General features: G+C 47.9%; 1 protein-coding gene across 1 annotated transcript; it reads left to right on the forward strand.

Annotated features, from left to right (window-relative positions):
* The first annotated feature begins 15,931 nt into the window (after positions 1-15,931).
* KRT2 (keratin 2) lies at positions 15,932-23,607 on the forward strand. Its single transcript, XM_055247526.1, has 9 exons — positions 15,932-16,601; positions 17,604-17,818; positions 18,183-18,243; positions 19,054-19,149; positions 19,823-19,987; positions 20,305-20,430; positions 21,205-21,425; positions 22,596-22,630; positions 22,731-23,607. Exons 1-9 carry the CDS (start codon positions 15,999-16,001, stop codon positions 23,144-23,146), a joined length of 1,938 nt encoding a protein of 645 aa, XP_055103501.1. The 5' UTR covers positions 15,932-15,998; the 3' UTR covers positions 23,147-23,607.
* The last annotated feature ends 582 nt before the right edge of the window (positions 23,608-24,189 follow it).

A 24,189-nucleotide genomic window follows, 5' to 3' on the forward strand; every position in this document is an offset into this window, starting at 1 on the left:
AGATGAGTCTAGAAATAGGGTCTAGATTTGGGTAGGTGGCAGGGAGGAAGTGGCACTATAGGCCCCTTCCCTGGTGAAGGGGGCATGGATAATAGTCTGACTACAGTTAGAGGCCAGAAATGTGGTCTCTAAAGTTGCCTCCTGGAGCCGCAGTGGGCTGGAGCCTTGTGCTGGGTGAAAGGGAGAGTAAAGATGCCCACGAGATGTCTGGGTTGCGCCAGCAAATTTATTTGTTTGTTGAAAGGTTGGATCCTCAGAATGCCCTGGGATGCTCTGTGTCACCGTGTTTGCCCCTCCCATATCTGCTGGAGGGAAACTGACACTCCCTGCCAATCCATTATCAGAAAAATGGCGCAGTCTTAGTCAACTTGCGATCTTCCCAAGTTCATGCGGGTTTATCCCCACCCCTCTCAGGGGCCCACGCCCGGTTTCCAATCTGTCAATAGGCCCTGCGTATTCTCTCTAGGCAGTATGGAGTGTCCTCTGCTGGTACAAAGGCTTCTCTACATGCAATGATGGTACCTGTGATGGTCACCACAACGCAGCAGCTCCCAGGGAGGGTGAGGATGAAGATTACATCATTTGGATATTTCAGAAAGCTTACTGGCAATAATAGAAACAAAAAGACTTCTCTTGATTCTGTTCACAAGTTGTAAAGACATAAGGAAGCAGCTAAATCCTTCCTGATACAGAGAATCTTTGATCGTGGGAGAAAGCTCTTTTCCCTGGGTGTTGAGCTCAGTCCTGAGCATCTTGGAAGTTCAAGTGACCCATTGAAAAGCTAATGTGAGCACAGAGGCAAGAACTAGAGCAGAGAAAGGACTGGAAAGAAGATCAAGGAAGATGACTGAGGGTGGGGTGTGATTCTTTCTTTCTCTTTCTTCTTTCTTTCTTTCTTTCTTTCTTTCTTTCTTTCTTTCTTTCTTTCTTTCTTTCTTTCTTTCTTCTTTCTTTCTCTTCCTTCCTTCCTTCCTTCCTTCCTTCCTTCCTTCCTTCCTTCCTTCCTTCCTTCCTTCTCTTCCTCTTTCTTTCTTTCTTTCTTTCTTCCTTTCTTCCTTCCTTCCTTCTTTTTTCTTTTTTTTTGAGACAAGGTGTTGTTCTGTTGCTCAGGCTGGAGTGCAGTGGCACGATCTCAGCTCACTGCAGCCTCAACCTCCCTGGGTGTAGGTGATCCTCCCACCTCAGCATTCCAAGTAGCTGAGACTATAGGCACATGCCACCACACCTAGCCAATTTTTGTTCTTTTTGTAGAGATGGGGTTTTCCATGTTGTCCAGGCTTGTCATGAACTTCTGAGCTCAAGGGATCTACCAGCCTCGGCCTCCCAAAGTGCTAGGATTACAGGTGTGAACTACTATACCTGGCCAATGGTCACTTTCAATGAAGATAAACCACACCATAGTTTGTAGGGAAGAGGGTCAACCTCTTCTTGCTTGGAAGTTACAGGAGTCACTCTAAAGAAGAAATTTCACCCCGGCCCAGTTGCCCGATAGTGCAGGAGCTGTCTTGTGAGATGAGTTAAGCTGCCTTGGAGAAACAAGTAGAAGGGTCTTTCCCAAGGCAAGGGCACTTGAGCAGAGCGTCCAGCCCTGGTGCGGAAATTGGACCACTTACAACCTGGAGATCCCAAGGCTGCCTTCTTTCCCCATTCTCCTTGCAAGTCCTCCAGGTTATTCTTTCTCTTTTTTTTTTCTTTTCCAAGATCCCCAGAAACAACTCCCAGAATACTCTGAGCAGTTATTTTAAAAAGCATAAAGGTTTGGTTCTGGTTTGAGCTGATCTTATAGGTGTTTTGGTGAACATTTTTGTTTGTTCAGTTAAAAAATGTCAGAGTTGAGTTCTTGAGCAGGGGTTGTTTATGGTGGATTTGGTTCAATCCTGCTCAAGTTCCTGTTGTGTACACCCCGTGGGGGTGTTGACAGGTGGGGGTCTGTCATGAAGGAGAGGCCAGCCTGAGGGTGCACATGCAGCCCACCTGCCTCAGCCTCCCGAGTAGCTGGGACTACAGGCATGTGCCACCATGCCCAGTTGCCATGCAGTTCCTTATAGCTTTAGAAATTTTCCAGCTTTGAAGGAGCTATGTCTTCCAGCCACCTCATAAGGATGTTTAAAGGGGACGGGTGGGAAATAGTCCAAATGAAATTACTAGGATGTATTTTTTATCCTTACTGAAAAATTGCACAAACAGCATTGTAACCATATGAAAGAAAATTAAAATGAACAGAAAATTCACCTCAACTAAGAACTATTAAATTTTCCTTTCCATTCTAGACCCTCTTCCTATGTAAAGATGAATGAATGCAGCTGTAACCAGAAAGTAGGTATAATTATTAGCATGTATTTTAGTATTGATCATCAACATTTTCTTCAAGGTCCAGCTAAATGCCAGAACTTCTGTGAATCCTACTCTCTCCCACAGGGAAAAAAGCATTCTTTTGTGTTTCCATCCCATTTTGCCTGCCTGTGTCCTGGCATTAATAACATAATATAGGAAGCTGCAAGTATGTCTGTTCCAATGATTTGTGTTGTCCTAAATGAGTGAGTGGGTGGGGGGCATGCCTTATTTATTTCTGATTATTTCCAACAAAATATGTTAAGAATCCCTCAACAAAACAACACATGGGGTCCTTAATTTTGGGCCCCTTGGTTGAGGAATCTTGTCCTAGAAAAGCACATTCTAAGGTCTGAAATGTGTATTTATTGGCTTAACTGGGTGTCTTTTCACCTGCCTAGACCATATTTCCTTTGGTGAAGGGGTTATAACGGAGCTGTCTCTGACAGGCTGAGTTCAACTGGCCATTAGGGTAGCTATGTCTGACCAATCCTGGGCCAGGGAGGGCCCTTGGTGACCATCCCTACCTAGGGAGACAAGTAACTAGCAAGGTGAGGGGATAGGGACTCGGAGGATTTAGGGCCCAATCTCTTAGGAAAGGCCCCAGGGTGTAACAATTCTCCTGAGTGGGGTCCCTGTGTGGGGTGCGAGTATAGTCTATTACACGCTTCACCAGTGGAGAATTTCTGATGGGGTGAAAGTGGGTGTCACAACAGTAGGTTCTAGGAGAACTGGACAGGGAAAGCTAAGTCAGGATGGCCTCGCCTCTGAGGTCTTTCTAGGGATGCCCTGGGACTCTTGACTTCAGCAAGTGCCTTACTTTTTACTAGGGAGATGAGCAAAGGGCCGTCGGAGTTCAGCCACAGCCATAGACAGGTGCTGCCAGCTATGCCCCTGGGATGAGTGGCCTTTGGCATAGAAGACTGGGTGTCATCCCTTTTCTTTAAGACCTGTCCTTAATGTCACCAAATATAGAACAGGATGATTAAACATGCATAAGGACATCTGACCTTAGTTTAAAACCTTGTTTGGTATGATTTCTCCTCAAGACAGCTGTCCCTTGCCCAGACACCTACAGACATTGAGAAGATTCTCCTGAGATTGCATGGGACAGAGGCCGGGCCCTGTTGGGGTGGGTTGGTTGGAGGCAGGCTGGAGGCAGGTTGCAGGGCCATCAGAGTCCTGGATGAGAATGTGCACAGGACACCTGTCATGGGCATCTGTTGGAGGTTGAGTGTCAACCAGTTTCTCATCCGGGTCAGGCTAAGGGGAGAGGGTACTGTCGTTCTCCAAATACACCAAACTTTTACACATGTTTATGTTCTTAGGTCTTTGCAAATGTCTCTCTATTTTCCTGGAGTTCTTTTCTTCCTTTTCTGTGTGTAGACTCTAATTCATCCTTTAAAAGCCAGTTCGCAGTTCCTCCTTCCTTGACTCCTGCCTCACTTTTCCATTTATGTTTCCTTGCTTCTGGCATATGATGTCCAGCGGTGTCCTGGAACCAGCCCACACCAGCTCATGAAAGCCAATTGCCTGCTTTTGTTCCTAACTCCGTGTTCAGTAACACCATGTTGATTGCTTGAGATCAACCATGGTAGGTATATTTACTCCACAGAAATGAGTGCCTATGGAATAATGAGTTTCTTGAGGACAAGGACTGTGTCTTCTTTACCTTTTCATCCTGAGGATGCTGCAGAATGTGTATTCTACTGCAGTGATTAGTGCGTTTTTGTTGGTCAATGAACTGGACAGAGTAAGCACTGGAGGAATACAGGAAGGAGGAGGCCACATCACATCAGGGTCATCAATCAAGAGGAGAGAACATCTGAGTTGAGTTGGGTCTTGGAGGATGGGTTGATGGTAATTTGGGGGAAGTAGGTGGGATCCCTGGGGATGTTACCAGTTCCAACGCAAGGGAACTCTTGTCTGGGAAGAAGATCCTGTGAGGCAAGCTCCATCTTGGCTTGTAGTCACCTGTCTGCATTTAGAGGTGTGCATGAGACAAGGTCTGAGGTGAGGCCATCTTGCCCCTCCCCTAGCTCTAGGTCTTTAATTAACCTCAATTATATGGACAGTGGGAAAGTGTGTGGCAGGGCAGGTTCTTAGCTTAGCTTTCCAGACCCAACAACACAGACATTCCTACCTTCCACATTCCTACTCTGTATGCAATGGAGTAGTTGGTTAGTCCCTCTTGTTATCAGTCTTAAGTTTCTGCTGATGCCAGCACAGTTGATTTCCTTTTGTTCTACACCGGGTGGAGCTGGAAGAGCATTTTAGGCAAATGGAGAACATGATATCTGCCTCCATGTCCCTGAAGGAAGAACAAGCTGATCCTGTAGTCGCAACCATTCATTATTAGCATTCACAGATGAACATTTGGGTGTCTTCATTCACACTGTGCTAGCTACTAAGGTGTGCTTGGGATCCGAGAAAACCTGCTGGGTTCCAAAGGGAGTGCCCTGTTTTTGGCTGCCTTCTTCTCAGTAATCCTCTCTCTTGGCTTGGTAATGGATAAACAAGGTTTCCATGATGAAGACATAAGGCTTTGAGGCAAGGTGGTGTGGCAGGAGCCTCATGCCACCTCATTGGCACTTCTGACCTGCCATGTGCACCATGGAGGAGTGCACAGCTGGCAGGACCAGGGCAAATGCAGTCAGTCCTATAGCAGGATAGTCATCAAGTTGTGATTACGAGGGGTCTGATAAAACAAGGATTGGGCCATCTTGCCCCTGTATCCACCCTATTAGCTCCTTTCTTGGCCATCTGCAGGGATGTGAACAGGAGGAGCTGTTGGTCTGATGCCTTAGCAGCCCTGGGGGAAGTGTGGCAATGACAGATTTAGAAGTTGTAAAGGACACAACTCCTATTTGCTTCCTATTTTCCATTATTATGGATAATTGAGCGTTGACTGCAGTATTTATCAAGCCCCTGACTTTGGTCTACCTGAGGCCTTTTCTGGCTCTGAAATTCAGTGCTGTCAGGCTGGCGTGGCGAGGTGGAGGAGTTGCAGGGCTGGGCTCCTGCTCTGTTACCCTTTATTCATGAGGCCTTGACAAGCGCTGAAATGTGTCTTCATCTTAGAAATGAAGATGTCAGCCACAGTGGTTTCTACCATGTCTTTGAGCTGTTAGCGCAGATGCCGGAGCAGGGTGGAGAACCTGTAGGAGGGCAGAGCACTCTCACTCAATCCCTGCATTGGGAACAGCGAATTAGGTGAATGAGGGTGGAGAGGGCAGAAATGGGGCTCTCAGAAGGATATGGTTTCTGAGTACATTGGGCCAAGCCTTATCACCACTCATCTTGTGATCTCAGGCAGGTCTCTTCACTCTCTCAGAGGCTCAGTTTGGTTATGTGTGAAACGAGATAACATTTGCCCTAATTACTTCAGAGGGAGATTGTCAAGGTGAAATGACACATGCAACAGGGACCTGAAGTAATACATGAAGGGAGCGATCATCAGTACTGCTGCTCTTCCTTGAGAAGGCACCCAAGGGTGGGAGTGGGATGGGGCCAACGAACAGCGGTGCAGCCTGGGTACGCAAGAAGGACTGCTTCCTTGGGGACCAAAGTGGGGTCCTATGCTTCATTCTTTTAAAAGAAATACCCATTCATGAAGGGAGGGCTTATATCCTAAATCCATGACCACTGGCCTTGTAATGAATGGCCAGTTAGTGCCTGAGCAGGGAGGAGCGGACCACCAGTTGGGAGCAGGCCCGGAGACAGGGCGGGAGCTCCAGGGCATAGGGTTAGGGTAGGCTCGTAAGCTAAGGAAAGAGGTGCATGATCAGGTGGCAAGATGCAGGCTAGGAGATTGTGGCAATAACATAAAATCAACGTAATGTTGGAAGTTCTAGACCCTTCCTATAACTTCTAAAGATAATGCGAAAGGAGAAACATTTGCTTTGTGCTAGAAATTGTGCTGTCACATAAATCACTTATTTCACAGCAACTCTGAAGTACTACAGTTGACCTGTGAACAACACAGATTTGAACTGCACCAGTCCACTTATATGTGAATTCTTTTTCAGTAAATATGTTGGAAAAATTTTTGGAGATTTGTGACAATTTGAAAAAACTTGAAGATGAACTTGTATCCTAGAAACATCAAAAAAATTAAAAAACAGGCATGTCATAAATGCATAAAATATATGTAGATACTAGTCTATTTTATCACTTACTCCCATAAAACCTATTATGAAAAGTTAAAATTTATCAAAATGTGTGCACACACGGACTCTACACAGTGTCAAAGTCAAGAGAAGTGTAAGCAACTGTAAAGGTGCATTATTAAATCATAACTGCTTAAAATGAACTGTGATACATATGTGCTACTGTAATCATTCTGTAGCCACCTCCTGTTGCTACTTCAGTGATCTCAAGTGTTGTGATTAAAACACTGTGTGATGCTAGTCATCTCCACAAGAGCAATTAGCTCCTCCAGTAAATTGCTTATAGCAGTAAAAAGTGATCTCTGGAGGTTCTCACGTATTTTTTGTCATGTTTAGTGCTTTGCAGTAAACCTTGAATAACACCATGGGACCCATGCAGAGTGGCACTTGTGATGCTGGAAGTGCTCCCAAGAAGCAGAGAAAAGCCAAGAGAAACATAAAAAAAAGCTGAGTTCCTTGATATGTACTGTAGATTGAGGTCTGCAGCTGCAGTCACCTGCCATTTCTGACATTACAGATAATTCACCTTGCAAACACATGATGTAAGCTTATGGTATTGTTAAATACAGTACAGTACTGTAAACGTGTTTTCTCTCCCTTATGATTTTCTTAACAACTTTCTTTTCTCTAGCTTACTTTATTGTAAGAATACAGCAATAATATATATAAAACATACAAAATATGTGTTGACCCTTTATGTTATCAATAAGGCCTCTGGTGAGCAGTAGGCTAGTAGTAGTCAAGTTTTTAGGTAGTCAAAAGTTATATTGAATTTTCAACTGCAAGAGGGGTCACGACCCCTAACCATTCAGTTGTTAAAGGGTCAACTCTACTGTTACCCCCACTTTACAGATGAGGAAATGGAGGCCACAAAAGGGTAGGTAACCTTTCCAAGGCCAAGAGGCCAATAAGTGGTAGGGCTAGGATTCAACCCAGGTGTGTTGGACAAATCCATGTCCTTAACCAGTACACAGGCGGCCTTTGCTTGTTACAAGTCACCATGCAAGGGTAATTAATTGTGATATTAGGTTGGTGCAAAAGTTATTGTGGTTTTGGCTATCATTTTAATTACATTACTTAGCTTTTCTTCCTAAACAGAAGATCTCTCTCAATGTTTTCTCTTGGGATACTGTAGTCACTTTTTATATGAGGACAGAAGGCAAAGAAAAGCCTCAGGGGACAGGCAGAGGGCCCAACAGCCCAGTGTTGGAAAGCCTGGGGTTTCCACCAGGGTAGAGCAGGGCAGGTCTGCCTTGAACCTGGCCTCAGAAGCTTCCTTCTCAGTCCTCTTTCCCTCCATCAGCCTGGGGAGAGTGATGAGGAGCTGTGCCCTCTGGTCCTTTGAAGGGACCCTGGTCTTCTCTGGCAGGGGCAGCTGCTCCCCATCAATGCCAGGCAGAGAGCTTAGTGCCACACATTGCTGCTGAAACACCAGTGAGGAAACATAAACTGGCGTCTCCCAACCTCATCATCAGGTCTCACCCCAGTGCTGCCCCTCCCTTGCCTGGCAGTGCTCTTTCCTCTAGCTCTCAGAGGAACCAGGGGGAGCCTGCTCATCCCTTGACAGACGATACCTTGGGTTTTAGGAAAAAGGCAAAATCTGCTTTCCCAAATAATGTAAACAGCCAACCTGCTCTAGTATGATGCTCCTTGTTTTGCTGTTTGGAAAGCAGGTGTCCCCAAGAAGGGCCAGGATGCCAGGTAACAAGGCTGTTGGGCGGGTGAGGGAGTGTAGAAAGCTCCTGCAAGAGCAAGGGTTCGGAAGATGCAGAGGGCTCCTGGGACCCGGCTGAGCCCAATCTCCTGGCTGCTGGTCTAGGGAAGAAGGGAAGCAGAGGTGGAAACTAGAGGAGGGTGGCTGGTGAGTAAGAGATCAAATCCCAAGGGTGTGGAGCTGTAAAATGCTGTGCAGGCGCCCTGCCATGCCTTCCAGCAGCATTAGAGACTGGCAGCAGGACGGGCGCTCACATTTTGTGCTTCTTTACTGGCTCCCCTCCTTCCTTCCAGGCAGATTCGCTCTCTTGGTGGCTCCCACCAGGTGTCTTCCCTTGAACAGCCCCCAGGAGACCAAGCTCTCTGTCTCCCAGCCTTCCCGGCACTGCCTGCACTTCCCGCACTTCCCGCACTGCCCAGGGAGGCTGGGGACTCCTGCACTATGCGGATGGCAACTCCCCAGCCCACCTCCTCCGTTTACCCCTCACTGCCCACTGCCTGAGTGCAGGGATCCTGGGTATAGGCAGGGCAAGGGCCTCCTGCCCAACCTTCCTGCTCCAGCTGTATCTGGGCTCATTACCACACATGGCAATCTGTGTCCATGACTCTGTTCCCAGAGACAGCAGGATGAGGGCCTCTGAAACCGGGTATTAACAAGGCCCTGACAGTTCTCTGCTGTCTTGGCAATGCAACACCGAAGAGGCTGCCCATTGTATTCACACTCTGAGTGGTGGGGAAGGATCCCCACATTCCCTGGCCTTTCTAGTGGGCGACATGAACTCCCTGGGACATGGGAGGAGGGAGGGGCCCCTCTTCCTCACATTCACTATGATAGTCTACTATACTGCCCCTGCCAACTCCTCCTTGGCCCACCGCCACCCCCACAGCAGCCCTCCCCTCCTTTGTGCTTGCCCACTCAAGTCACTACCCCCTTGGGCCTGAGCAGAAACCGAGAACATCAGACACTGCAAAGGCCTCCGCATGTGTCTTGATGATTAGTGTTAGCACAGGACCAGGCAGTGGAAAATGTTGGCAGTAATCTGGTTTCATGGATTTGCCCAGACAAGCCTGCCATCGTGTCCCCATTCTAAAATTCTGTCACTATCATCTCTCTTTTCCTTACCAGCAAAACATTATTTCTGCCTAATAGTATGAATGGCATGGAGTTAATCCCTGTACAGAGAGAAGTGCAGGCAACATCTGGTCTTCCAATGTATGGACAGCGAGCTAAGTTCATGGATATACTAATGGGCCTCCAGAGAACTCCTGACCAGAAGGAGTGGGTATCTGGGGCCTCCCCTGAAAGAGGGGTCCTGGGAAGCCCCCAGCACATAGGCTGTAGTGTGTAAGTGCCAGCTGAGTGCCCACGTGAAGGCCTAGTGGGGAAGGCGGGTCCATGCAGAACCATACAGAATTCCAAAGGGTCTTATTGGAGAGCCAATGAGATTGGCATCTTTGTTCTTGATCTGAGTGGGAGAGACACAGCCTGAAGCACGCAAACCCAAAAGAAGCAGGGTGTCTAGGCATGAGCCAGGAGCAGCAAAGCAACGTCCACCCAAGGGAGGCGAGAGAGCCTGGAGATTTTACACACCCAGAGCCCCCTCCAGACCCAGGCAAACTTTCCACAAAACTTTCCCCAGTGCTCGACATGGAGCTCCAGAAGAGGAAGTAAATTTCTCTGTGCCCTGGGTATGCTGAGGCCAAGGGAAGAGAAAGAATTAAAGGAGAAGCAATGGACCAGGATCTGAGAGACATTGTTTAGCTTTTGGAAATGGTGAGAGGTTATTTCAAAGAGACAACTATTTATGGATATACTCTACTTCTTGGTATCCTTGAGAAAAACAAGAGATATAAGCCCCTAAGGAGCTTACAGTTGGGGAATCAAGATATAATGAACTCGTGCCTCTTGGGCCCTGACTGATGGCAGCTCTTGCCTGATGGCAAACCCTCCTATTCAGCTGCAGCGTACCTGTTTGCCCTTCTCCTCCCTCTCTGGCTTCCCTTTGTCTACTTTACTGCTGCCATTTCTTCCTTCATCTCTTGGTGAGAAAATAACCGAAAGCAGGGTCTGTGTCTGCATATTTTGTCTCTACACTTTCCCAGAGTTTGCATCTGCTTTCAGGGCTTTAGCTATTGTGTCCATTTAAAGCACAAACTGATGTCTGAAATGGAAGGAATCAGTGTAGCCCAGTGCCTCCACTTTACAGATGAGAAAATCAAGGCTCAGAAAAGCAAGGTTCCTTAGGTTCTGGAGGCAGTTGGCCACAGGGCTGCAAATGGAATGCAAGTCCTCTACCTCCTTATCCAGGAGTCGCCCTGTTCCTGTTGGTTTCCAAATCCCTCAGTCCACAGGGAAGGAAAGGGGGACCCAGCAAGGGAGGTGACAGGCCAAGGTGACAGGGCTGGCTTCTGGCAGAGGAACCCAACCTTCACTCCTAAACACATTCCTCCCTGTTTATCACACGGCTTCCCTTATAAATGTACTTCTAAATAGAGACCAATATACTTCTTTGAATACTCAATGGGCTATGAAGTGTGCCTATGGCTCATAAAAATATAATTCAGGTCATAAATTTAATAATCTCACATGAATGACTATACTAGCTCTGTTAAACATTAATTGCTTAATTAGCAATGATTTCACTGCTTTTTTAGAATTGAAAGGCTTTTAAAAAGAGTCTGTGGTAGAAAAAAAGAAGCTGTCCAGAGAATTTTGAGCAGTTTTTTCTTCCTTTTTTTCTTTGCTTCATAAAAATCCCTGGAGCAATCAGGTCATACAGAATCAAGCCTTTGGCCTTTGCTTCCAACATGAGGCATCCTAGCACCCACAGGTCTGACGGTGTCTCTAAAAACTTTGTTGCTAGAAAGAGGAGGAGGAGTCTCTTGAATTTGGTCTTATAAAATTTTCATGCTTATTCTCTCTTTGAGTTTTTGGTGAGGGGATGTTTTCCCCCTTGCCTTCTTCTGCAATGCTCTCTATCCGAACAAATGCAAGAAGCCTTGAAAGAGCTCACAAGGGGGTGGGAGCAGCTCTTAGTGATGGGGCAGAGAGGTGGGGCTGGTGTGGGAGAGCAGGTGAGGGCTGGGATGTCTCTTAGAGCTTCCTGTGGTGCATGGCACAGGCTGCTGCTGAGGAACTGGCGGATGCCCAGGTGGAGGCATCCAAAGTGAATTCCAGCTGTCGGTGGCAGCAGCACAATATAGCATTAGTTGGAAGGCTCCTCTGGATGGAGAAGTTGGGTGAGAAGGGGGCAGCATTAAATCTGGTGAAACCTGGAGGAGTCTCTGCACTGTGAGGGTGGCAGAGAGGTATGATTATGGTGACTCAATTTTTCTGAAATCACAACCAGGATGGGCTGGAGTATTTGACAGCTGTCTTGTCCTTCCACATTTGCGTGGCTACACAGATCATGGACAAAATACGAGTATCAGTGCTAGAGCAGAAGAAGAACGTGGTCCAGGGAAACAGTTCGGCTGGAGTGAGGGCTGCAGCTGTGAATGGCAACAGCTTTTCACAGATGACCCTTTTGAGGCTCTCTCTGTGTGAATGAAGACTTGCTGTAGCTGGGAACACATAGCCACACGTCACACTAGTACCATTAACTAGACCGCAGTTTAGCAAACAAGGCCCAGGCCTCCGGGAGTTGCGGTAGCCTATGGCATGCAGCAGAGCTAATTCAAGTGGAGACTGATCCCACTGAGAATAAAGCTGAACTGTGTCACTTGCCATTTTCTGGGTCAGATATTCTGGGGTCCATTTGGAAAATTAGACCTACACATGACATGGCCTTGGCTATGGGAAAGGAGGTGACTCGCTCTGTGCTAGGCGCTGTGCCAGAGCTGTCCTCCACCGATGGCTCATATCCTCTTGCTAGACAGCTGTCCTGTGTAGGGTCCCTGCCGTGCACTGGGCAGTGTCTCTGTCCTCTCTCCTCCTCTGCTTCTGGGACCAACATTGTTTCTGAGCAGAGGACACACCGTGCTTTCCTGATAAGCCTGCCCTGTGTGTCCTGGAATCTCCTCATTCCAGAATGGGCTCTGTACAGTGGGAATGTTTGGTGCTTCATGCGCAGGGTGGACGTGGCGGCCTGCCAGCCTGGCTTCTCAGTCATAACCAGTTTGGCCAGGGCACCTGAATATCAAACAGCTACCTGTCTCGCTGTAAGAAAAGGGACCGATTGAAAAAAAAAAAACTGAAAAGGAGATGTTAGGTAAGAAAGGAGGGGAACCTGGGCCAAAATGGAGAACTGGGTCAGGGGCTGGGAAGAGAGACTGAGTAGGCAGTTTTAAAATGATCATTTATGAAGGAATGCCCTGGAGGGAGATGTTGAGCAAGTCTCTCCTGCTGGGCGCTTGTCAGCCTCCTGTCCCTTCTTTTCTGGGAGCCATGGGAGCTGCAGAGCTCCTTGGAGTAGCACCTGGGCACTCTGATGGAAGGCACCCGGAGCCAGCAGCCCGTGCAGAGGCTAGGCAGCCGCTGCCCATGGAGGCTTCTCCTTCCAGCTGACCTGCTTCTCAGCTTGTTCCAGCCTCCTGCTGACTCGCCTCTCTGTCTTCCTAACTTCTTTCATGACGTTATTGGACTCTCTAAGGATTCTGGTCCCCTTGAGCAGCCTGAGCCCAGCCCAGCAGCACGGGCTGGAAGAGGAGGGTTTTTTTGTTTCGTTTTGTTTTGGTTTTCTTAAACCCAAACTCTTGGTTCCCATTCCAAGGTGGTAGGAGCCAGATGCCCCGAGGGCTCAGCAGCCGTCTCCAGCTGATACACTGAGTCTTTGGGAAGGAAAGACTAAGCTCACTGGCTGGAGGAGAGAACCCTGATCAGGGCTGAGACAAAAACCTGACACAACTCCAAGTGGGACCTTTAGGCAACAGGTCCATGAAAGGTTGCGAAGACTTTGAGCATTGCCAGCATCACATGCACACATCTGGAAACACCTGCAATTCCAAACCAAAAACCATAGAAATGATTTTTTTGGAATATAGGCTTATTCCTCAAGTGACTTTCTGTGCTGAGGGGATAAAGGTTTGGGGTAAAGATAAATATGACCTTGCCTCTACCCTACAGAAGTCCTGGGACATGGTTCATTGTCACACAGGGAGGACTGTGATGATGAGGCTGTAAGGGAGGTAGATACGCCGCCGCTAAAGGAGAACAGAAGAGAGGGAAATGAATTCTTATCTGGAGACTCTGGTGTTAGCATCCACACCTGGTTGAGAATTTATTTCCTGTCGGCTAGACAGTTAACCCCTTCTCTGCTTAATACTGGGGGCTCATTTTTTCTGCCCCACTGGCCAACAGACGAGCTTTTGAAAACCTATGAGGAGAGACATTTAGGATCTTGGACTTGCTGGCAGTTTGTTGAAAGAAGAAGTGGGAAACACGAAGAAGGAGTTTGTTCTATAGGATTCCTGTTCTCTTCTTAGAGATAGTGAAGCTTAACACTCTTTGCAGCAATAGGTCAATGTCCTTGTGGGGCAGTGGGGATTCAGGATAAATGTTCCTATTTTATAGATGAAGAAATTGAGGATACCAGTTTGGGTAGAGGCAAAATCACAACCAGACCAAGATTCTTAACTTCCATTTCACTCTCTTAAAGAATGCAAAGCATATTATCTAGGAAAGCACATTGAGATTATGTAAAAGTTGAAAATTTAAAAACATAGAAATAAAATGTTACATAATATTCAAGTTGCATTAATTCTACTCTCCACATTTCAAGAGAGTAGGAGGACTCTTTCAACTTGACTTTCAAAAATTGGTGAATGAGTCTAGAAGGAGAAGATGTTCAGTGGAGAGAGTGGGGAGGGAGACCAGGGTGTGAAGGCAGAATTAAAATGCAGTAAAACATGCAGATTGAGTGCCTAGCACAAATCTGGCTCAATTTCCTTCACAGAGGCATTAAGACCCCCCTGAAACTGCCACAGTGCGAGCACAGTCATGGTGGAGTAAGGGACAACTAGGGCATTGCTCAGATATCTGTAGATAATGACACATTTTGCTTTGGTTGAGACTCTCTCCCAAGCTGTTAGCTTCATGATTTGTTTGCATGATTATAATTATACAAACCAGATTGGAAAAAAAATTAAGGAGACATGTAGATTTGTTTCCTTCAGCATTCTTTTACTGCAAATCAAATACCTTGAATAGTAGTTAAGACATAGGACTGGAAACTTGGTGGGGAAGATGCAGGAGGGTGAATAGCATTTATTGAGTTTCTGCTATGAAGTAGGAACTGTGTTTAGCACATGTGTGTATTGTTCTGTTTTCATAATAGCCATATCCTTATTATTCTTGTTCACTTTTTATAGATGAGGAAACTGAGGCTTGAAGAGGATTATGGATTATCTGAGGTCATTTAACTAAGACACAAGAAAATTGGGATTTGACCTCAAAGCTTGTGTTTTTTACATTATTTTGTGATAACTTGATACTAGGATCTGAACCACCTGGTTCTGTAATTTATGATGCCTGTGGAGAGTGCATGTTCATAGTAGCCAGAAGACAGTAACATGGCAAGGGGGAAAGGAAAAGGAATTATCTTTGTCTCACCCCAAACAATAATGATACTGACATTTTATTGTGCACCGTGGTTTTCAAAACACTTCATACGAATTTCCCATTTTATAGCTAGGACTGCAGAGCCTCAGGGTTTCATTCAAGGCCTCACAGCCAATAAATAGCAAAACTGGGACTCAAATCCAGAACTTCTGACTAAATTCAGTTTTATTACTCCAAGCACCTCTCCCACATAGTTGGCCACATGGACAGAGGAAGTGGTTGAGTTTAAGTGTGAGTGCTCTGTGCAGGCTGGATGGTCTTCTTATACTCATGCATCCGTGGATGTCATTGAAGAGCCTGACTTCCTAATCACTTCCAGGATCACCAGGCAATACGTGATTACTGACTGACTGAATCAATATACACTTGGATCTTGGTTTGCAAACTTTCACTGGGTGTTTTGCACCACACAGGTCCAGAAACAGCGAAACTTTTCTCATACCCCTCATCCTCTGGGTGTTCGTGTAGACAAGGGACAGTTGATGGTTATAAAAACCATCAGGGTTATAAAAATTCTCTATTCAGTGCCTAGTTATTGTGTATTTTTGGTGTGGCATGGGAAGAAAAGAGCCAAGATATTTTGAAAATCGACAATTCTTTTGCAGTATCCCAGGCCAATTACTTTCTGTAAGAGGAGGTCAATTTCCAATTAGCATTTAAGGTCTTTTAAGACCCTTGCAGTCTCCCCTGCACTAGTTGGAACTCTTTCTGGGAAAGAGGGAAACTACAAGGAGAACTACAAGGCTCGCATTGAGGGGCTCTTGCAGTCCCTAAACCCACCATCCCTTTCATTGTTGAACTGGGGTGGTGAGCCTGCACAAGCACGGGTGGTAGCCGACCTCCCTTGGGCAGGTCCAGAACAGGGAGCAGCATTCTGCAGAAGGTCCTTTTCCAGATTGAGAAACCCAAATCCTGATCTCCTCTTTTGATGATTTTACAAAAATCAAATTGCATGACAGATGCCCAGATAAACACAAGTTTGCAATCAAAGCAAGTTCTGGGATGGAGCTGATTAGTAGATTTTTAATGGCTATTAGCTTGATAACCACGCACCAGGAATAGCTCCCAGGCAGACCAAACCCATGTATAAGTGGGTCCACACCCATGTACACAACACCTAGTTGGCAGGTATATAAGGGGACCCTGAAAGCCTCCCAGCAGCAGAGTTGTCTCCAGCCTTGACTCTTCTCAAGAGCCTGCGACTTTCCTCCCTGGACAAAGGCATCATGAGTTGTCAGATCTCTTGCAAATCTCGAGGAAGAGGAGGAGGTGGAGGGGGATTCCAGGGCTTCAGCAGCGGTTCAGCTGTGGTGTCTGGTGGAAGCCGGAGATCAACTTCCAGCTTCTCCTGCTTGAGCCGCCATGGTGGTGGTGGCGGGGGCTTCGGTGGAGGCGGCTTTGGCAGCCGGAGTCTTGTTGGCCTTGGAGGGACCAAGAGCATCTCCATTAGTGTGGCTGGAGGAGGTGGTGGCTTTGGTGCCGCTGGTGGATTTGGTGGCAGAGGAGGTGGTTTTGGAGGTGGCAGCGGCTTTGGAGGTGGCAGCAGCTTTGGAGGCGTCAGTGGCTTCGGAGGTGGTGGTTTCGGTGGAGGCGGCTTTGGTGGAGGCCGCTTTGGAGGTTTTGGGGGCCCTGGTGGTGTTGGAGGTTTTGGGGGTCCTGGTGGCTTCGGGCCTGGAGGATACCCTGGTGGCATCCATGAAGTCTCTGTCAACCAGAGCCTCCTGCAGCCTCTCAATGTGAAAGTTGACCCAGAGATCCAGAATGTGAAGGCCCAAGAGCGTGAGCAGATCAAAACTCTCAACAACAAATTTGCCTCCTTCATTGACAAGGTGAGTCCGGAGAAGACGGCTCCCACTGATGCTCAGACCACCTCACTTCCTGAGCCAACCGAAAAGAAAACGGCACAGATTTCTATTTCTTAGGAGCCAGTGGTGTACCGCAGTAGCCTGGGTCATTTGCAGTTTCCAGATGGGAAAGACTCCAGCTTTGTGGGTTACATTTCCCATAACAGCCTGCACTTAGGAAGCATTTGTCCCTTTGACGTTATTGTTACAGTCCATATAAATAATATTTATAGAAAATTCTGAAAACCATAAAAAATGGATATAGGCAAGTATTGAACTGATCCTTGGGACAGGCCATGGAGCAGCAGGTTTTGGAAGCCATTGTCTTCTGAGGTGGTGTTTCCTTCCTTAGCAGTGATTATTAAATTCTGGGAAGCTGAATCTGAAATATCTGCTTGGGAATGCAGGAAATTCCTGCCTTCAAGAGAATCGTTCTCAGTTTTGTGATCCATAAAGTCTTTATTGGTGTCACTTTGGAGTGTTACTGGGTTTTCTCCTATTTCAAGGCAGACGAACCTGTCTTGGTTTATCTGCCTTGAAATAGGCAGGGATTTGCAAGGCTCTTAAAAATCAGGCTGAGGAGCCCTGCCCTCCGGGACTCTCATACTCGGCACCCTTGGGAGCAGTGCCAGCAGATGCCTGCTTTTGGTTTTCCCCAGAATGTATGGGATCTTGGCTGGAAATTCAACCAGGATGGGAGGAGGGAAATGGCCTAGGGTATTGGGAGCAGCTACAAACAAACCAGTGAGCAGTGAAGCAGCAAAGAGTCTCCTCTGCGTGGAGAGAGCCGGATGTAGCATTAGGAGTCTGTGGGACTTTCCAGGGGTGAAAGCAGGGAGTTCAGAAGATCTGCCAGTCATGACTCGGCATCCAGCCTCAGACACTTCTCAAGGTCCTGAAGCAGCACCTGAGCTGCCCCTGGCCAGCGTGGCTTGCTGCTGTGAAGGATGATCCAGAGGTCATGTGCTCTCCTTCTGGTCACGGCAGGTGCGGTTCTTGGAGCAGCAGAACCAGGTGTTACAGACCAAATGGGAGCTGCTACAACAAATGAATGTTGGCACCCGCACCATCAACCTGGAGCCCATCTTCCAGGGATATATCGACAACCTCAAGAGATATCTGGATGGGCTCACTGCAGAAAGAACATCACAGAATTCAGAGCTGAACAACATGCAGGATCTTGTGGAGGATTATAAGAAGAAGTAGGTGGCAGAGTAAAACGCTGCGTGGAGATAAACATTGCACTCAGCCATTTGATCATTCTCCAGAAAGCCATTCATCTCCCAGTTGCATTTGTGGTGGTAATGGGGAGAGGCATATGTATCTTTGTTGATTATTTGTGAGGAAGACAGTGAGACTTTAGAGATCATTTTTGTTTTTTGTATGTTTGACAGTTAGTTTATAAAAATACATCTTTCGTTTGGAAATCTTAGTTTCAATTTAGACGTTTAAAAAGTGTGTAATATTCCCAGAGAATGGGGCATTTAGGGTGAATCCAGTATAAAAAGGAAAAGAAAAAAATAAAGGGGAACTAATCTAACTGCTGTATCATCTTGGTCCCAATAGGTATGAGGATGAAATCAACAAGCGCACAGCTGCTGAGAATGATTTTGTGACGCTTAAAAAGGTGAGCAAGAGAATGTCTTGGCTGGGGCTGGGGATAGGAGTGCTTCACAGCCCCATTGTGTCTAAGCAGACAGTTTGGAAATCAACTGTGAGTGCAAAAGCAGCAGCCAGAGAGAGGAGTGAGACCTATGGCCCATTCTCTTGCAAACAAAAGTGTCTCTGTAGGTCAAGCTTCTGGATACAGTTTTCAAAGCTGTTCTGCATTTTTGGTAGAGCGCTTCCCAGTAGTAACCCACTTAAAGCCTCTATTGAATCATGATAAATGCAAACACAAAAATCTCTTTATATTCTCCTTCTAAAGAGCTGAGGAAGGAATGGGACTTCCCTTAGAATGCCTGCTTAAAGTTGCTGTTGGTTGTGCTGACAAAGGTTTGAGGTTGTAGGCCAAAAGCATGGGTTCTCCTCCTGGGTCCTGCAGGGCCCTTGGTGTATATTCTGGGGAAATTTTGGAGAGTGAGATGGACAGACAGGATGGGAGAGCTGAGGACTATGGAAACCCACAAAGAACATTGTATCCCATTGTAGAAACACACTGTGTCTCAAGCAGGAGGGAGGGGCTGGTTGGCAAAGCTTGGTCACCTCGAGGCTCTGATGGTCCTGAGGGCTGTGAGCCACGGACGTGGGCGTGAAGTCCCTGGCAGAGGTGTATGGTGAACTGCATGACAAAAGAAGTCCCATGGGGACAGGGCTCAGGTTGGGGAGCCTGGGATGTTAGAGAGGAGCCAGCAGGGACTGAGTAGAGGGGAGTGGCAGAGAGAGGAAGAGGCCTGTACAGGGAACCATACACCAGAGGCCTCAACCTTTCTTGCAGGACGTGGACAATGCCTACATGATAAAGGTGGAGCTGCAGTCCAAGGTGGACCTGCTGAACCAGGATCTTGAGTTCCTGAAAGTTCTCTATGACGCGGTAAGGAGGCTGCTCCGGGAGAGACCCTTCCTTCCCACCCTTCTCACCAAATGAAAGTCCTTTCTGCTTGGTGAAAAAGTGGCACAAGTGGGGTTTATTGATCAGCTGACTTCAACCTGCCATCATTCCAGGCCACTGGGGGGGCTTTCATAAAATAAGTCTTGTGGGTGTGGAATTTTCTCCTCCGATGTTACGGGAATAAGGTTCAGGAAACACCAGGATAGCTTTCCCTCCCTCCATTCCCCAAATATCCAGTTCCCTTGGGGAAGAGACAAGTCCTGTGCCCATTCCTGTGCCTACTGTACTTCAGAGATCAAAATGCATTTGTCTCCTATCCCCCTCCCCAACCCAAGGGCGGACGGATGATTTCTGAAACAGGAAGTACCATTTAAGGTATTTGCCATGGACCGGCTTCTGTCTGGGGGCACTTATCCTAACTGGCTTAAGTGGTGAAGGTTGTTAACTAGGAGACTCAGAAATACAGGTGCCTCTCCCTACAATTCTCAAGACAACCTTGGGAGAGGCCCAGGAGTAGACGGTTACATGATTTTCATTCCACCTAGTGTATGCTTAGTCTGAGGGTCTGCGTTTCCCTTATGCTGGGAGACAGAGGCCTCCTGTCTGCCTGTAGCTGTGGCAGGATGTCATGACCAGACCTTCTTGTGTGTTGTAGGAGATATCCCAGATGCATCAGAGTGTCACTGACACCAACGTCATCCTCTCCATGGACAATAGCCGCAACCTGGACCTGGATAGCATCATCGCCGAGGTCAAGGCCCAGTATGAGGAGATTGCCCAGAGGAGCAAGGAAGAAGCGGAGTCCCTGTACCACAGCAAGGCAAGTAGAGGGAATGTAGGAAGAGCTACAGCTCCCTGCCACGAGCTGGGTTGCACCCCCAGCCGGAAAGTGTACAGTAAGTTTATTGGTTTTTTGTTTAATGGAAGTTGGGCACCATTCCCAAGAAAGGATGTTGAGAATGGCACCAAGTCCCTCTGGGCACGTGAGACAATCCCTACCTCTCATGAATGCAGCCACGACAGTTAGCTGGGTTGACCCTCACTGGACCAGTAACCAGCTCTCCTTCACTCCAGTCACTCTGGAATGTGAGCCAGGCTGGAACTTCCTTGCAAACAGTCCTCTTCTCCCCATATCAGTATGAGGAGCTCCAGGTGACTGCCGGGAGACATGGAGACAGCCTGAAAGAGATCAAGATAGAGATCAGCGAGCTGAACCGCGTGATCCAGAGGCTGCAGGGGGAGATCGCACATGTGAAGAAGCAGGTGAGGCCCAGCCCTGTCCAGCGAGGGGTGGGAGGTTGTCTCTGGGTGTGCGTGAGAGTGTGATTGTTTGTGAGTGTGCATGTGAGAGATGAGAGACACTGAGATATTGCACTCTAGCATGTATCGATCCCAAATTCCCCAGCTTAACGTAATTTAAGGCTTATTATAACAATTCTTAGAGTGCTCTAAGAGACATTCCAAAGTAAGGATTAGTGAAGGGAAAGAATTGTGCTCACTTGTTTATATGAGGAAAAGGGAGTCATAACAAATAGAGCAAACGTTAGTTTGATTGATTTCCTGCGGATTGCAGATGGAGCTTCCCGTTTGTGCTTAGCACAGGCCCTGAGCACCAGCCAACTGGCTTCATAGAGGGGCAGTGAGTGTTGAGGGCAGCTGGCCTGGGGCTGGACGTTAGCTTTGGAATAGAAAAGGTAGAGGCAGAGAGTGGATTCCATCAGCAGCAGAAGCTTTGCCAAGCAGACCATTTCAAATGTTTTCATTTCCATCTGTAAAATGGGATCATGATTCTGGCCTTGTGGTGTGAGGATCAAAGGGCATTATGGGGAAAGCCAAAGGGTGTCATCAAAGGTGACATGGGAAGAAGATGTGCCAGAGACAGCGGCAAGCCTTAGCACAGTTGTTTGCGACTTGCATAAACTCCAGAGGGGACCTAACACTCCCGGGGCCAGTGATTCTGGCTTCCTGCACTTCGAACACCTCTGCTCTCTGTCCCCCTCTGTCAGGCAGAATCCACTCTCTGTCCTTCTCTCATAGTGTAAGAATGTGCAAGATGCCATCGCAGATGCCGAGCAGCGTGGGGAGCATGCCCTCAAGGATGCCAGGAACAAGCTGAATGACCTGGAGGAGGCCCTGCAGCAGGCCAAGGAGGACTTGGCGCGGCTGCTGCGTGACTACCAGGAGCTGATGAACGTGAAGCTGGCCCTGGATGTGGAGATCGCCACCTACCGCAAGCTGCTGGAGGGCGAGGAGTGCAGGTGAGGGCACTGGGAAGGGAGAAGGGGACCCTGGCCTGTCCTCTCCTTTCTCCCAGAGCCAGGGCTGGAGGCAAAGACAGGAAAAGCAGAGAATGGGGCAGGGCCTCCTGACGACTGAGAGCTGGCATTCTCTGTGTTCCCCAAGCAGAAACTCAGGACACAAAGCACGATTGGAGAGTTGTACATTTATCAATATGAAATGATGCATAAGGCACATTAAATTAAACTAAGCAGTAAGTTAAACATCCTGCTCTTTTCTGAAAGTGAAAACCAAATCATGGGAAAACAGGTTAGTCCTAGACAGTCTGAAACTTTGGTCTCTAGGACCATAGGGTGAGTGGCCTCTGTGCCCTCCACTGGGTGACCCAGAATGGGGGAGATGATGTCTTGCAATGTGCTGACTGGTGGGGACGTGCTGACCGGAGCAGGTGCCAGCCCCAGTTCTTTGCAGGTTTCTGGAGTGACAAACGGAACCATTTGCTAACCTTCAAAGAGGCATCCTTTGCTTCCTCTGTAGTCTGAGAACTTTGTCCATATTATCAGCATCTTGGGTGACTTAATCTGGCTGAAGATATTGGAAGGGGAAAAGCTATCCCATGCCATCAGCAAGCTAGCATGACAGAGAGGGAGTGGCTTTCTTCAGGAGGTTGCTCTATCCCTGTCTAGAGGCGATGGCTCCTATGCCCAGCTCGTAAGAGGAAGTGGGAAAGTTTTCAGTTGAAGCTGAAGAGGGTGGGAAGAAGAGAGGAGTGGGGAGGCTCTACAGAGTCACAGTTCTTTCTGAACTGGATGTTCACAGGCAGCCTCATTGTAAAATTTCTGATGTGGCATGGATTCTGAATAACAGACTCTCCAAGATGGATTTAAATACACAAACGGGTTGCAAAGTCGGAAGTGAATTTGCTTTTCAGTGACCTTGGATCAACCATGCAGCTGTTCATTTTTTATCAGAGCAAAAATTGAGAGGGATTGACATGCAAGGTTGTGCATAAATGGAAGGGGGTCTGTTGTCATTGTGTGACCTGGCAGCATAGAAGAAAGTGGGGTGTGTAAGCCCTGGTGGCTGCTTAGAGAGGCTAAACTGCACATTTGCAGGTGGAAGTGGTAAAACAACATGCATACAGAACCTAAGTGTTCCACCACAGCTTGTTTTTTCTCTCTACCTGACAGGATGTCTGGAGACCTCAGCAGCAATGTGACTGTGTGTAAGTAATGGGGTGCGGTCCTGTTCCATGGGGTGTTGTGTCAGGTGGAGGCAGGGAGAGGCAGTCATAATCTCTGTGGTAACACCACCTCTCTCTGCAGCTGTGACAAGCAGCACCATTTCATCAAATGTGACATCCAAGGCTGGCTTTGGAGGTTCTGGAGGTAGAGAGTCCAGTTCCGGAGGAGGATACAGCTCTGGAAGCAGCAGTTATGGCTCTGGAGGCCGACGGTCTGGCTCCAGAGGCGGTGGTGGAGGAGGAGGTTCTATCTCTGGAGGAGGATATGGCTCTGGCGGTGGTTCTGGAGGAAGATACGGATCTGGAGGTGGCTCTAGGGGAGGGTCCAGCTCTGGAGGAGGATATGGCTCTGGAGGGGGAAAACATAGCTCGGGAGGTGGCTCTAGAGGAGGCTCCAGCTCTGGAGGAGGATATGGCTCTGGAGGGGGAGGTTCTAGCTCTGTAAAGGGTAGCTCAGGTGAAGCTTTTGGTTCCAGCGTGACCTTCTCTTTTAGATAAAGCTGAGCCCCCACCACCACCGACTCTCCCACCCCAGACTCTCCCACTCCAGAATGTAGAAGCCTATCTCTGTACCTCTAACTGGCAGCAAGTTAAATTTTGTCATTTATCTCTGACGGCATTTTGAGGGAAAAGAATGTCCACATACAGTTTTTGAAAGATCTTCGCTCCAAACCAGTTAGTTAGAGCCAGTGACGCCTCTGTGTTCTGGGGCGGAATCTGTGCTGTCTAGGTTTGTGCTTCTAGCCATGCCCATTCCCGCCCCCACCATGCCTCTTTGCATTGCCCATTTTCCAGATGGCTATTCTGTTGAGGACCCAGGCCCACCCAGGGATTTCATCTCTAAGCCTGGCAGTGCCCGGGGGGAAATGGGTTTCTGTGTATATAGCTCCTCTTGTCCACTCTGCTTTTGGAAGTGCTGTGGTCTGGGAGTCTTCATAATAAACTTCATTTGCAATTCATATCATGTGCTGTCTGTGTGATGTCAAACCTTGGTGGAAGTGGGCAGCCACAGACAAGGGAGGTTTGGGCATTAAGGAGGGGCACCTGAGGGAAGCCCAGGTGCCAGCCTCTGGATGGATGGGAGCCCGGGGATGGGTGTGTGGTTCTCAGAAAGTATTTACCAGACTTGGGGGCCATGGCATTGCCGGGAGGTGGACAGGTGGATTTGTGGAAGAGTCTCTTTTCTAGAAAAACCCATTCTTTCTGAGCATTTCCCACAGACTGCCCTCCCCCTTTTCCACAAGGGCTTTGGCCCGGGATCACTTCTCCTCAGGGCAAAACAGCCGAGCCCCTGGCACCATCGCGGTGAGTTTCCAAACTCCGAGCTTCCAAGGCAGACCTTCCTCAGCCTGACGTAAGTCCTGGCTTCTGTCTCTGCGGGGTCTCTGAACAAGCCTGGAGGAGGACACCTGGAAAGAGTCTGGAGGACTCTAAACTGGCCTCCAAAACAGCCACTTCTATTTTCACGGAACACCAGGAGTCCCACCACACTCAGCAAACAGGCCCTTCTCTCCTCCCTCACCACAGCCCCCGGGGCCTGT

Source organism: Symphalangus syndactylus, chromosome 17 (genome assembly GCF_028878055.3).
Source record: "Symphalangus syndactylus isolate Jambi chromosome 17, NHGRI_mSymSyn1-v2.1_pri, whole genome shotgun sequence".
NCBI lineage: Eukaryota > Metazoa > Chordata > Mammalia > Primates > Hylobatidae > Symphalangus > Symphalangus syndactylus.